General features: G+C 36.1%; 1 protein-coding gene across 7 annotated transcripts in view; it reads right to left on the bottom strand.

Moving 5' to 3' along the window:
• The window catches only part of Fkbp5 (FKBP prolyl isomerase 5), a 111,845-nt gene that overhangs the window by 27,442 nt on the left and 69,804 nt on the right, over positions 1-14,599 (bottom strand). For all 7 annotated transcript variants that reach the window (XM_046464444.2, XM_058585575.1, XM_046464448.2 and 4 more), the window contains 2 exons: positions 13,780-13,922; positions 12,771-12,885 (listed from right to left, as the gene is read on the bottom strand). In XM_046464444.2, the coding sequence (XP_046320400.1) occupies positions 12,771-12,885; positions 13,780-13,922 (258 nt within the window). The remainder of the gene's footprint in view (positions 1-12,770; positions 12,886-13,779; positions 13,923-14,599) is intronic.

Here is a 14,599-nt window from a genome sequence, read left to right as displayed (position 1 = left end):
AGGGCAGGCATGGGACTTGGCCACTGGAATGTTGTTACATTTATGCAAATAATTTCTTCCTTAGTCTAAACAGGAAGCATACACCCAGCAAATAACTTAATCAACACAAACTCAACACTCTTCATTCCATACCAGTAGAGCACTGAGCCAGACCTGGATGCCAGTGCCATTTTGCAACTTAACAATTGTGGTTTGGGGACACAATTTAAACTATTAGGACCTCAGTCTTTTCATCTATAGAATAGCGATAATAATACTAGTTAACACATAGATGCTAAGAATTAAATTAGGTATTGAATTAAAGCTTTAGCATAGTACCTGGTATTCATTAATTCATACACTGTGGTGTCTATCATGTGAAAACAGTATTATGTTTGAATATAGAGATGAACTCAATGAATGCTAGCTGTCATTATTTTCCTATAATTAGTCATAAATTACACCAGATTAAATATGTCTTAGAACTCTGTATATGAAAATTTTAATGGCGCCACAGACAGCTGTCCAAGTATAAGTCAAGTAAAATTCCTAACAGGCAAATGCACTGTATTATACTTCTTTTGTATTTCAGCACACAGTTCAGGGCCAGGAAGTAAATGTTTATTTAATGACTAATGTGAAAATGGGCATTAAGAAAAGGATGGTAGCAGTATGGAGATTTCTTGGAAAGCTGGGAATGGAGCCACCATTTGACCCAGCTATTCCCCTTCTTGGTCTATTCCCTAAAGACCTAAAAAGAGCATGCTACAGGGACACTGCTACATCGATGTTCATAGCAGCACAGTTCACAATAGCAAGACTGTGGAACCAACCTAGATGCCCTTCAATAGACGAATGGATAAAAAAAAATGTGGCATTTATACATAATGGAGTATTACTCTGCATTAAAAAATGACAAAATCATAGAATTTACAGGGAAATGGATGGCATTAGAGCAGATTATGCTAAGTGAAGCTAGCCAATCCCTAAAAAACAAATGCCAAATGTCTTCTTTGATATAAGGAAAGTAACTAAGAACAGAGTAGGGACGAAGAACAGGAGAAGAAGATTAACATTTAACAGGGATGAGAGGTGGGAGGGAAAGGGAGAGAGAAGGGAAATTGCACGGTAATGGAAGGAGACCCTCAGGGTTATACAGTGGAGGGGGTAGAGAGAGAGGAGGGGAGGGGAGGGGAGAGGTGGGGAGCGGGGAGGGTGGATGATGGGAAAGGCAGCGGAGCACAACAGACACTAGTATGGCAATTTGTAAATCAATGGATGTGTAACTGATGTGAATCTGCAATCTGTGTATGGGGTGAAGGTGGGAGTTCATAACCCACTTGAATCAAAGTGTGGAATATGATATGTCAAGAAATTTGTAATGTTTTGAACAACCCACAATAAAAAATTAAAAAAAAAAAAAAAAAAGAAAAGGATGGTAATTTTCACTAATTAATAGAAATTTTCTTTTTGAATCCATTAGTCACTACTCCTATTTTAATAAATTCTAGGAGGCTATTCAAATTTATTAACAATATGGAGCTTTTGTTTTATAATTACTCTAAAATAAATGATCCATTGGTTGGTTGGGTCTTTTTTTTTTAACCAATAAAAGAATATTTTCTACTATGATTATATACTACCTGAAGACTTGGAGATAGAATACCTTTTACAAAGAAAGGAGCTATATAAATCCAAAACTTCTGACAGAATTAACACTGTTCACTTTAGACCAAGATATACTATGTTATTTTGTGAAAACATAATAAAATAGTTTCAAGAACTTGCTTTCTCTTAGACTTATTTTCCAGGACATTCATAAGTACTTCAAAAGCATGTGAACAATGATCATCACCACCAAAACAAAAAGCCTCAGCTCTACAAGATCTCAACATGGTCTATTTAAAACAACAACAACAACAACAACAAAAAGCAATTTGGGGTGGGGGAGGTACCAGAGATTGAACCCAGGGGTGCTATACCATTGAAGTACATTCCCAGTTCTTTTTGTTTTATTATTATTGAGACATGGTCTCACTAGTTTTCTTAGGGTCTAAATTACTGAGGATGGCCTCCAATTTGTAATCCTCCTGCCTCAGCCTCCCAAGTCAGTGGGATTATAGGCATGCACTATCATGCCCAGTTTATCTTCAATTTTTGGTGCCTTGTTTTTGTGATTTCAGTTATAAAGAACAGATAGATTTTGTTATAACTGTCACATTTTCACTTTATGAGGCTTTCTGTCTTTAATAGGAGACTTTAACTCATCCATATTTTTTGCAATCACTGATGAGCAGTTTTATTCTTATTTTAGATTTCTTATACAACAGTTTCTTTATTATTTTTGAATTGATTTTTTTTTTTTGTTCCTCTAGTTCCCCACTCCAACTGGATGCTTTGGTAGTTCTAAGTGCTATTTTTACTAATACTTTCCATTAAATTTTCCACAAATTGTATAAATCAGCACAGGCCAGGTGCAGAGGTATAAGCCTATAATCCCAGATACTCCAGAGGAGTATCTGGCAGGAGGATCTGCAAGTTTGAGGTCAGCTAAATTTTCACAATTTAGCAAAACTCTGTTACAAAATAGAAAGGGCTTATCTCAAAATAAAAGAGGTTGGAGATGTAGCTTAGTGGTAGGGCACTTGCCTAGCATGTGCAAGGCTCCAGGTTCAATCCCCAGTACTGCCAAAGACCACAAAACAGCATGATTTTCTCTGGAATAAGAAAATTATTTTGGACAATTAGGCCTCCTGTCTCCATTTCTTCCACCTACCACACTGTTAAAATGACCCAGAACAGACAGGATGTGGAGAAAAAGAAATAACTTTTACACTGTTGGTAGGTTAATAATTTAGTACAACCACTATGGTAATCAGTATGAAGATTCCTCAAAGACTACACATGGAACCACCATGTGACCAAAATATACTACTTCTAGGTATTTATCTTGAAGAATTAAAGTCATTATCCATTAAAGTCACATATCCATGTGTCCATCAACGAATGAATGGATAAAGAAAACATTAAACACACACAATGGAGTTTTTTTCAGCCATAAAGAAAAATGAGATGCTGGGGATAGAGCTCAGTTGGTAGAGTGCTTGCCCTGCATGCACAAGGCCCTGGGTTCAATCCCCAGCACCACACACACACACACAAAGTAAAACTCAGAAGGTCAAGAGTCATATTTTTGTATGCAGAAGCTAGTGGAAAAAGGAAAAGAAAGGTGGGAACGAATTTCAAGAAAATCAGAGGGAGAGGCTTGTAGCTCAGTGATGGTGCACTTGCCTGGCACCTGTGAGGCACTGGGTTCCATCCTCAGTACCATATAAAAAGTAAATTTTAAAAAGTTATTATGTCCATCCACAACTTAGAAGGGAAGTGCTGATGAGTGATATTGACCAAATTATATTGTTATATTATATGCATGTAAGAATGTTAATAACAAATCCCATCATTATGTACAACTACAATGCATGAATTAAAAAAATGTGTGTGTGCAGGGAAAGACCCAGAACCTCGGTTTAGATTGTTTGTTTTTTTAATTTATTATTTTTTAGTTGTAGATGGACACAATACTTTTGTTTGACTTATTTATTTTTATGTGGTGCTGAGGATCGAACCCAGGGCCTCACATATGCTGGGCAAGCGCTCTGCCTCTGAGCTACAATCCTAGCCCCTTGGTTCAGATTGTTAAACTTAAATTATCAATATTACTTTTAATATTATAGCTCTACCATTTCAAGGCTCTTTTCAGGTAAAAAAATATTCAATACAAAAATTGTTGTTTTGTTCACTAGTATTTTATTCCTTGAGTTGTTATTTCTTCTTATGTTTTACCACAGCCTACAGTATTTGTTTCAAAAAGGGTATCAATCTGCATATTCTAAAGTTAATTTTGTTCTCCTACTTAAATGATAGATTGTGGACTGAATTCTAGATTCAAAATACAGAAAATAATAATGGTCAAAGCTCCCATCTTTGTATTTAGTATCACCAATAAGATCCTCCTCGTTCCTTTGCACATACCTTGTTCCTCTCTGGAAGAATTCAGAACTTTCTTTTAAGCTAGGGAATTCAGAAATTTCACTAGGCTATATCTAGATGAAAACAGTGGAAAACTTCTTTTTCCTGTCTGCCTATCAACTGACCCTGATATTCTTAAGACTCTTTCCTTCCTCCCCTAGGAAATTTTCTATTACATGTCTGATTCATTGTCTCTCCTGGATTTTTCATCTATGTCCTCTCATTTTTTGTTCACCTTTTATATATCTTTTCCTGTGTTTTGAGATATCCTTGACTATGATTCAGATCACCAATTCAGATTTCAGGGACCATTTGTTGCGCTCTTTGTCCTTCCTTGAGTTTCAATTTTGATAAACATACTCTTAATTTTCAGAAACGTTCTTGTCTTCCCTTTCCTTCAGAAAACTTGGTTTTTTGATTTATGAATCTAATATCCTTTCAACTATCTCTGAAGATAGTAATCAGTATTTTAAAGTTCTCTTCTATTTCTTCTGTTAGTTTACCTTGGTGCTCCCCGCCCCTGCCCCCCACCCCTTGTGATGTTTACTGATGATGATGCTGTCTCGTCAATTTTATTAAAAAAAAAAAAAAAAAGGAATTCAGAATGATCAAATGGTCTGGCACTGTTTTTCTAAGCAGTCGAATGTATTTTCATGGCAATGTATTTTCCCAAAAGGGTAAGCTGATTTGGGGGCAGGGGGGTTATGGATGACAATTTCACAAACATTTACTGAGCAGTAACTTTTGGTATATGGTACTGGAGATTGAACCCAGGAGTGCTTTACCGCTGAGTTAACATCTCCAGTCCTTTTTATTTTTTTAGACAGGATCTTGCTAACTTGCTGAGGTTGCCTTAACTTGGAATCCTCCTGCCTCAGCCTCCAGAATTGCTGGGATTACAGATGTGTGCCACCATGCCCAGATTTTATTGAGCAGTTACTACAGGCTGAGCGTGTGTGCAGAGTAAGGTTGGAAACACCATTTCCCATTGCTGATGTTATGGAATTCAGAAGTGGAACTCTGAAATTATTTGCTATTATAGCAAGCTGCCTTTTCACTTTTTTTCCCCTTTAAGTCTATTTTAAAATTTCAAAGACACTTTATAGTCTCTTTCTCTAGTTCAAGATTAACACCTGCAGTCTTCTGAGGCAGATTGCCAGTTTACTTTAGAACCTGGCCTTAACCTTGGATTTAGCTTTGAGCAAAAGCCACAATCAGACAGACCCTAAGGTAATAGTTTTCAGCCCTTGGTTACAAACTAGAATTACCTAGTGAGTTTTTAAAAATAATTGTTCCATTCTTTGGGATTTTCATTTAATTGGTCTAAGGCACGGGCATCAGGATTTTTAAAGGACCGCCAGAGAATTCTAAATTCAGCCAAAGCTAGGAACTACTGCAGAAGAGGTTACTAGCCCAGCTGTTCCATATTGTTTTATAACAATCCTGATGATTGCCCCATAGCCTGTTCTGGCTTCCTAGCACCAACTGATTGTGAGCTTGGAGTTCTGCCCTAGCCTGTTGAGAAGAACAGTATGTACCTCTGCAGAGGTCTTCTCTACACCTGTTTTGGGTTGAATTTGCTGAATCTAGTTTTCCACCAGTCCAATTTCATCTGCTTTACATATTCCAAAACTTCTTCATAATTTCTGGCCCACTTTTTATATTCTGCTATTTTCCAGTACCGTTATTGATTTTTTTCTTCTTTTTTGAAAGTCTCTCCCCAACCCACCCACTTATCATTTCAGTGGCTAAAGGGGGCATTCTAACAACTTGAACCTACAGATCACTTTGTCAAAATGTTCTCATTTGGAAATACTGCTGATTGTGCATTTTCTGCATTCAAATGTGACTGAAAGTACTGAGGCAAGAGACCCGACACTAGGCCAGCCTTTTGATGAGCCTGCTCCAACCACTGAAATTGAAATATCAGAAGATGTGAGAGACTAGGAGTTGAGGGAAGAGGAACTGGAAATATTTAGAGCCTTGTCAGTTACACTGGATTTTTTTAAAAAAATATTTATTTATTTTTTAGGTGTAGATGGACACAACACAATGCCTTTATTTTTATGTGATGCTGAGGACGGAACCCGGGTCCTGCCCGTGCTAGGTGAGCGCTCTACCGTTGAGCCACAATCCCAACCCCTACACTGGATTTTCTAGGAAAGCAGAGCTTAAAAGTGGCGATTAACCACTACTGTCAATTTAACTAAAATAAATGACTAAAGTATCAGTCTTCTTAATCATATCAATTAGGGTACCTTTTTTTTTAATGGAAAAATTACAAGACAGTCATTTTAACTGACACAAGAAAAAGCACAGTGGAACAGAACCAAAAATTGGTTTGCTAACATTAGGATCCTGACATATAGAGTAAAAACAAAAAATTCTTTGAGAAAGAATAAATCTTGTCAAACCAACTAACATAAGCTATCTCTTCCACATAGAGACAAATTATGAAAAGGAAGCAAAAGATTACAATTCAGAAAAAGACTTAAAAAAATGAACCTGGAATCCCATCCTCAAAGTGGAACCAGGTCATGTTATTTATTTAATTTAATTTTTTTTTTTTTTTTTTTTAGTTGTGGATGGACAGAATGCCTCTATACATGGTGCTAAGGATCAAACCCTGTGCCTCACAAATGCTAGGCAAGCAGTCTGCCACTGAGTGCCACTCTGCTCCAGCCTGTCAGTAAAAGCCTTTTGATTTGGTCCACATTACTCTTCAAAAGAAAAAAATTCTACAGAAATATGATACATATCTGATAACTATTAAAAAGATATAAAATTGATTTACTGTTACTAGAGACAAATTAACCATGAGTTCTAGGTCAACCCTGGTATAGCCTAAAGGATTTGCTAATGGACTAGATGTAAGAAATCCCATAAGTCATTTTTTTTTTTGTAGTTGTAATTGGACAGAATGCCTTTTATTCTTTTTGTTTATGTGGTGCTGAAGATTGAACCCAGTGCTTCACACATGCCAGGCAAGTGCTCTGCCACTAAGCTATAGCTCTAGCCCTCCATAAATTCATTTGAAGGAAACAAAACAAATTATATAAAGGGTATATATAAGATTGGAAAAAAGAAATTAAGTATCCATCATATGCTAGATTACCTTTCTTCATAACTATCACAATAAACTGTAGGGGTAAACAATTATTCCCATTTTCTAGCTGAAAAACCTGGATACCTGAGGTGGGTAAGTAATTTATCTAAAGTCCTAAAAATATCAAGTAATACTCAACACTCAAAACTCAAGTCCATGACTTCAAATTGTGTGTGTCCCCTATGCAGAACTACTTTATTGGATCTTTATGCAAAATTACAGAAACTTAATAACTCTTACATAACAACATAAGGTAATGGGTGATCATGGTCTACTCTTTCACTGTAGAGATAGCTTTAGTTCTAGGATTTATAACTGGGTTTGAAACTCAAATGAGCAAAGGGAGAACAAATCTGTGGCAGTGAACTGAAACTGTCAGCATGTACTCAAAAGAGTTCTTTTTTTTTTTTTGATGCTATAAAGAAAAGGCAAACCAGTAAGAACTGAGAAGACTTCAAAAGGAACAAGGTAATCCTGGTTTGAAACAGAGAGCACATTTAAGGCAATCTCTGTTTTCGCCCTTATGTGGCTAATGTGCTTAAAAGAAGGAAGGCAGGCCAGGCATAGTAGTGCATGCCTGTAATCCCAAGGACTCCAGCAGCTGAGGCAGGAGGACCACAAGTTCAAGGTCAACCTCAGAAAATTAGCAAGGCCCTGTCTCAAAATAAAAATTAAAAAAAAGGGGGGGGCGGGGATGTAGCTCAGGGTAAAAGCATCCCTGGGGTTAATCCCCAAAACAACAACAAGAGAGAGAGAGAGAGAGAGAGAGAGAGAGAGAGAGAGAAAAGAAAAGAAAAATAAACAAAAACACCGGGCAGAAAGTAAAAATAAACGATTTACTCAAATTTCCCAGGGAAGTACCTTCTAATAAGATGAGAAACAAAAGATTAGTCATTGCCTTTACTCTTAAAATATTTGGAAACAGGAAAAAATAATAGGATTATTCATAAAAAATTCTTCAAATACTCTTAAAAAAAGTTCTATCCATAGTATTCTATACTATACTTTATGGAAAAAATAAGGGGATATATGAAAAAAACAAACATGCATCTGCTCTTCTCTGCAAAAGAAATATGGGAACCAAACTGTACTACAAATGAATAAAAACTACACTAAAGAGAGTGAGAAAGAAAAAATTTTCCTAAATTAAAAACCCTAGATAAGGTCTGGGGTTGTGGCTCAGCAGTAGAGTGCTCGCTTCACATGTGGGTTCGATCCTCAGCACCACATAAAAATTAACAAGTAAAATAAAGGTATTGTGTCCAACTACAACTAAAAAACAAATATAAAAAAAATTAAAACCCTAGATAATTATTTCCTGCTTAGGAAATGTGTTTTTCATGGGGCCATGGGTTAGTAATGCTAAGACTACTTCATAAGCATTCTAGGGTAGCACAGATAAGAAAAAAGTTTCAAATGAGCAAAGGGAGAACAAATCTGTGGCAGTGAACTGAAACTGTCAGCATGTACTCAAGAGTTTTTTTTTTTTTTTTTTTAAGAGAGAGAGAGAATTTTTTAATATGTATTTTTCAGTTTTTGGTGGACACAATATCTTTATTTTATTTTATGTGGTGCTGAGGATCGAACCCAGCGCCCCGTGCATGCCGGGCAAGCGTGTTACCGCTTGAGCCACATCCCCAGCCCCTCAGAGTTCTTTTAATTGTTTTTGGTACCAGGGATTGAACCCAGGGGCACTTACTCACTGAACCACATTCCCAGCCCTCTTTATATTTTATTTATAGAGACAGGGTCTTGCTAATATGCTTAGGGCCTCACTAAATTGCTGAGGCTAGCTTTGAACTCACAATCCACCTGCTTCAGACTCCGAAGCTACTGTGATTACAGGCATATGCCACCATGCCCAGTTTACTCATGATTCTTAATACATATGAAGATTGAAAAAGAAATACATAGAGCGCGCACGCACACACACACACTTCCTGCCTCTGTCTGCTAAGACATTCTAGAAGCAGTCCTACAGTGCAAGCACACCTAGCACCCAGATCTTGGTTTCTAAATACCCCTTTCTAATAAAAGTGGTCTTTGGAGGCAAGGCTGATTCTAGGCCTGGAGCAAAGAAATTTTAAGATGAGCCTAGAGCATCAGAAAATAGGGAAGTGCAAAAACAAAAACAATGCCCCCAAACAAAACAAAACAAAAAACCCAATGGGGATATGTTGAAAAAATAAAAAAGCCAACTTAAAGAAGTTTTCAATGGCCAAATCTGGTATAATCTGAGCAATAAAATAAGAATAGTAATGAAAAATGACTAACAGAAGAAAATAAATACCCACAGATACATAATGATATAAACAATATATACATATGGGAGAAAAGGCTGCTTTTCCTGACAGTAGAATTTCAGTTAATAAATTTGGAAAGAACAATGGAAATAGAAAAATTGCCATTAGTCAAATACCACAGTAATCATTATTTTATCCAAAAATCATTAATCATTAATGGATGAGCATATGATAATGCTAATCATTAATGATAATAAGCATATGAAGGTGTGATGTGAACCAACCTGCACAGTGTCAGCATTTTTCTTAATGAAATACTTAGTAATTACAAAGTGCAAAATAGTAACTTTAATAGAAGAGAAACAAGGCAGACTTCACCTAAAACAAGAGATCTAAGTTATCAGCAGTAATGAGACATCAAAACCATGTACCTCTTGATAATGATGAACCCAGAAGGGCACAACATCACTCCTATGATATTTTTCAAAAATGCATAACCTCAACATCAGAGGAAACTAAACTGAAAGATATTCTACACAAAGGCCAGTCATCTTCAAAAGTGCCAGAGTCATGAAAAACAAAGCCTGAAGACCTATCACACTGGAGGGGAATTATAGGGACATGACAACTAAATATACTACTAGATCCTGAATTTGATCCTAGATCAGAAAGGGACATTATTGTGGTAATTGGTTAGATTCAAGTAAGATCTGCAGACAGTTAACAGTATTGTTATCAATGTTAATTTCCTGATTTTGATAAATGTCCTGTGGTTAGGTAAGATCTTTAACATTAGGGGAAGCTGGGTGAAGCACATAAGGGAACTTTTTGTAAGAGTTTTGCAACTTTTCTGTAAGTCTAAAATTATTTCAAAACAGTTAAAATATGATTCCCATTGAAAGTATTACCAAAACCAAGATCTAATTTCGACTATAGTGACAGTTTTAAGATCTTGTCTATAATCGTCTGACAAAAATCTACAGTTTAAAAACACATTATGAGTTCAACAACTCATAATGTGTTTTTAATCTGAGGAGTTTCTCTATCATAGGAAAAAAGCTGTTGTATATGCATTTGAAACTTTTCATAATAAAAAATTAAACAAATGATATAAATAAATTTAAGTGTCTATTAAAATAGTGAAGACAATTTTTGATCATTTCCATAGCTTTCATAAACCTTTAGAATTCTATCACAGATTTTTAGGACTGGTAGAACCTTAGAAACCAGAGGTCCAACCCCTACTTCAATGTCCAAAAAGGAGTCAAAAGACCAGAAGTGAGGTCTAGCTACACCTGGAACCCTACCTCCTGATTTCTGGCCTGGGTTCTTTCTCTGACATACATCTGATGACCTCTTCATTTAGTGTAAAACTTACCACAAATGACAATGTTCTAAACACTTCAACTACAATATTTTGTTGAATATTTACAACTCCTTTCAATAAAAAGACAACTAAATTTGATGTAACATAGACTTTGGAAACGAAATACAGTTCCAAAGTAGTATCTACACTATTAAAAATAAGAACATCGGGGCTGGAGTTGTGGCTCAGTGGTAGTGCACTTGCCTAGCATGTGTGACGCACTGGGTTCAATTCTCAGCACCACATACAAATAAATAAAATAAAGGTCCATAACAACTAAAAATGTTTTAAAAAAAAAAAAACAAGAACATCAACTATTTTGGTTAACTGTTTTAAATAATACGGATTGAACCCAGGGCACTCAACCACTGAGCCACATCCCCAGCTCTTTTTTTAAAATGTATTTAGAGACAGGGTCTCGCTATGTTGCTTAGAGCAGGTGGATTGCAAATTCAAAGCCAGCCTCTGCCTCCCAAACCATTGGGATTACAGGCTGTAATCCCAGCGTGTGTGACTGTGCCCAGCTCCTGCCTTTAAAAAAAATTTTTGAGACAGGGTCTAGCTAAGTTATCCAGACTTCAGTGCCTTGAATTTATGATCCTCTTGCCTCAGCCTCCCAAGTTGCTGAGATTGCCAATACACTTGGTAACTCTTTATTTTAAATAAACCTTTTATAATAATAGTTCATGTTATTTAGTGATTTGGGTTTTTTCTTTTTCATTTTTTAAAACGTTATTTATTTATTCTAATTTGTTACACATGACAGAACACATTTCAATTCAAAGTACACATATAGAGCACAATGAGCTATGTTGCTCAGGTTGGTCTTGAACTGCCGGACTCCAGAAATTCTCCTGTCTCAGATTGCCAAGTAGTCAGGACTATAGGTGCATGCCGCTGCACCTGGCTTTTGAATTTTTCTTTTTCTTTCTTTTTTTAATATTTATTTATTTGTTTGTTCATTTGTTTATTTATTTTTAGTTGTTGGTGGACCTTTAGGCTTTTGAATTTTTCTTTCTTTTTAAATATTTATTTATTTTTAGTTGTTGGTGGACCTTTATTTTATTTATTTGTATGTGGTGCTGAGAATTGAACCCAGTGCCTCACACATGCTAGGCAAGCGCACTACCACTGACCCACAACCCCAGCCTTGAGTTTTTCTTAATGCAAGTATTTCTTTATGTTTCCTTTTTGAAGGATTCAAATCAATAATGGTATCTTTTAAACATTTATACATGTAGAAAGTTTTACTAAATACCAAATATGTGTTGGACCCTGAAGCAAATGCTGAAAATAAAAAGATAAAGAAAGATGCTCGTTTTCAAATGCTCACTAAATACTTGGGGAAACAGGCAAATACTCATTGTAATATAAAGTGATATGTCCTGGGTTGGGGATGTGGCTCAAGTGGTAGCGCGCTCGCCTGGCATGCGCAGGGCACTGGGTTCGATCCTCAGCACCACATAAAAATAAAATAATGATATTGTGTCCACCTAAAACTAAAAAATAAATATTGAAATATTGAAAGAAAGAAAGATAGAAAGATGTCCTATACAGGGTGGTATATACAATGTGTTCTGGGAGGGAAGAAGAACAATCAGTTATCATAGGGAGATGGGTTTGAGAGTCCTAAAAGGGATTACAATCCAGTGTTCTGTTTAGTAACTTTGTAAGCTTGGGCAATTTTTATGCATCCCTGAACTCACTTTTTTCTCCTGGGGATAATAAATCTTATCTCATAAGGTCATCGTGAGACACAAATTAATAAATATGTGAGACTATTAATATAGTTGTTGGGACCCCCAAAGAGTCCTGACTGAGAATTCCTTGATGGATGGAATTGCCTTTTATTCATTTTGGAGTTCATCGAGACCGGCAGGGTGCCTGGCATGCACACGTTAAATTAATACTTACTAAATGAAGTCATTTAAATAAATGTTGAATCTAAAACTATTCTTGAGGTATATTCAATGTTTATTTCTATAAGCAGAGTTTTTAAAACAATTTCCATTTCATCCACTAAATAGAACCCAAGTTTTATACTTACTTTCTACAGTTGCTCCTTCATTTGGGTTTGAATACCCCTCTCCTTTCCGTTTGATTCTCCTGATAATGCCTGCATCTTCAAATAAATCCTCTCCTTTGAAATCCAGGAGCTCAATCTAGAAAGGAAAAAAAGATTTAGCTGAGAAAGAATCAAACAAAGCCAATTTAACATATGTAAAGGCAACTGATTTTTCTTTCATTTTACAAATAAAACTTTTAAAAAACTTTGTTATTGGAAAAATAGGGGAAAAAAACGCACCGTACTTTTCAATACTTGGAAAGAACTTTGTGTAAGGATAATGTCTAGGACTATATCCTGTGGGGCTGCAGTGCAAAGACAGACAGGAAATACTAGGAAAACTGCCTTGTGGGCAAAAAGCCAGAGTGACAAGGTGCTGGCACAGAACTTGATGTCTGACTCTGAGGCCACCACTTTTCTACCCCAAAGTTATGAAGTTCCATTTTCAAAATATAAGAATAAATCCTAGGAATCTGGCCTACAACTGACTGAAAGTGTGTATCACCCAGTTAGAACAGTTCTTAATATTAGGTTTTTACAAACATGTATAGTTAATTCAAAATAGGAAAAACAGCATATCACAACCTACTACTTCTAATAAAGACAGATCTATGACATTTATAAAACTTTATGATGTGAAAATAACTTAAAATTTGGTATAGGCATATTTCAACATTTATCTCCACCACTTTCATCCTTGTACTTCTAAGTATGTCAGACTTATACTTCTGCCCAGAACCTTTATTTTTAAGTCTAGTGTCTTTTGTTTATTTGGATATGCCCTTTCTGTGCCAGAGACACGTTTCTAAGAAAGCACTGGCACACATCCCTATAGTTTGTGGGAAATAATTCAAGAAGCCAAGCTCCAAAATAAATAAGTTGGATCTGATTCTCAATAGCAAGCTCAGCTCCTTGTTCCATTCACTGACTGCTGTTTCAAAGGCAACCCTATAGCAGAACAGATGTTGACAAGGCTCAGAGATATACTTGCCTCAAAAAAAAGAGTAGCATTTGAGGGAATTTTAGGGAGGCTGCCTGCTGAGCCATACGCATATTCTGGTTTGCAAAGCAAATGGCAGACCTCTCCTTTCTTCATGGTAGCCACCCCAATGTCCCATGCCTTGATAACTTGACCTAAGAGAAAAGAAAAGGTATAGGTCATATTTAAAAAGATGTGACTTTCACAAAACAAGAGTCAAACAAATTTCCAATTTTTCACACTGTGTACTTGGCTAGAAATTATGGGTTGTAAGGCAGAACTCAGTAAAAGCTACATGCAAAGAAATAAATTATGATTTTTTTGGAAGACTATCAGAGAAGATTCCCTGCTGAGGAGGATGAAAGTGGTATCAAAGATCAAGTCTTTGAAAAGTAGTGGTAACATAATCCATGAAATGTGGCTGTGCTGCAACTGTTCCTTTCAGCCATAATAATAAGTGCATGTTTTCTAGGCAGAGATGGAACAAAAATAGTATGGAAAAAGGAGTTTGTCCTAAGGAAGCTTATAATTTAGTTGGGGAGAAAAAAAAACAAAATCACAAAACAACTAAAAAAGTATAAATTGTATAAAAGGGTCCAAGAAACAAATTTTTAAAAAAATTTAGAATCAGAAAAAACTGTTTCTTCAGACAAAAAAGTGTGTGTCCTCTTATCAAATAATAATAATTCATAATCCTGCTGGGTGTGCTGGCAAATGCCTGTAATCCCAGCAGTGTGGGAGGCTGAAGCAGGAAGATCACAGGTTCAAAGCTAGCCTCAGCAAACTTAGCAAGGCCCTAAACAACTAAGCAAGACCCTGTCTCTAAACAAAA

This window comes from Marmota monax, unplaced genomic scaffold (genome assembly GCF_021218885.2).
Source record: "Marmota monax isolate L192 unplaced genomic scaffold, Marmota_monax_Labrador192_F-V1.1 WCK01_AAM20220418_F8-fsc00211, whole genome shotgun sequence".
Lineage (NCBI taxonomy): Eukaryota > Metazoa > Chordata > Mammalia > Rodentia > Sciuridae > Marmota > Marmota monax.
Note: the sequence above shows the minus strand (reverse complement) of the source record. Positions and strands in the feature narration are given on the sequence as shown.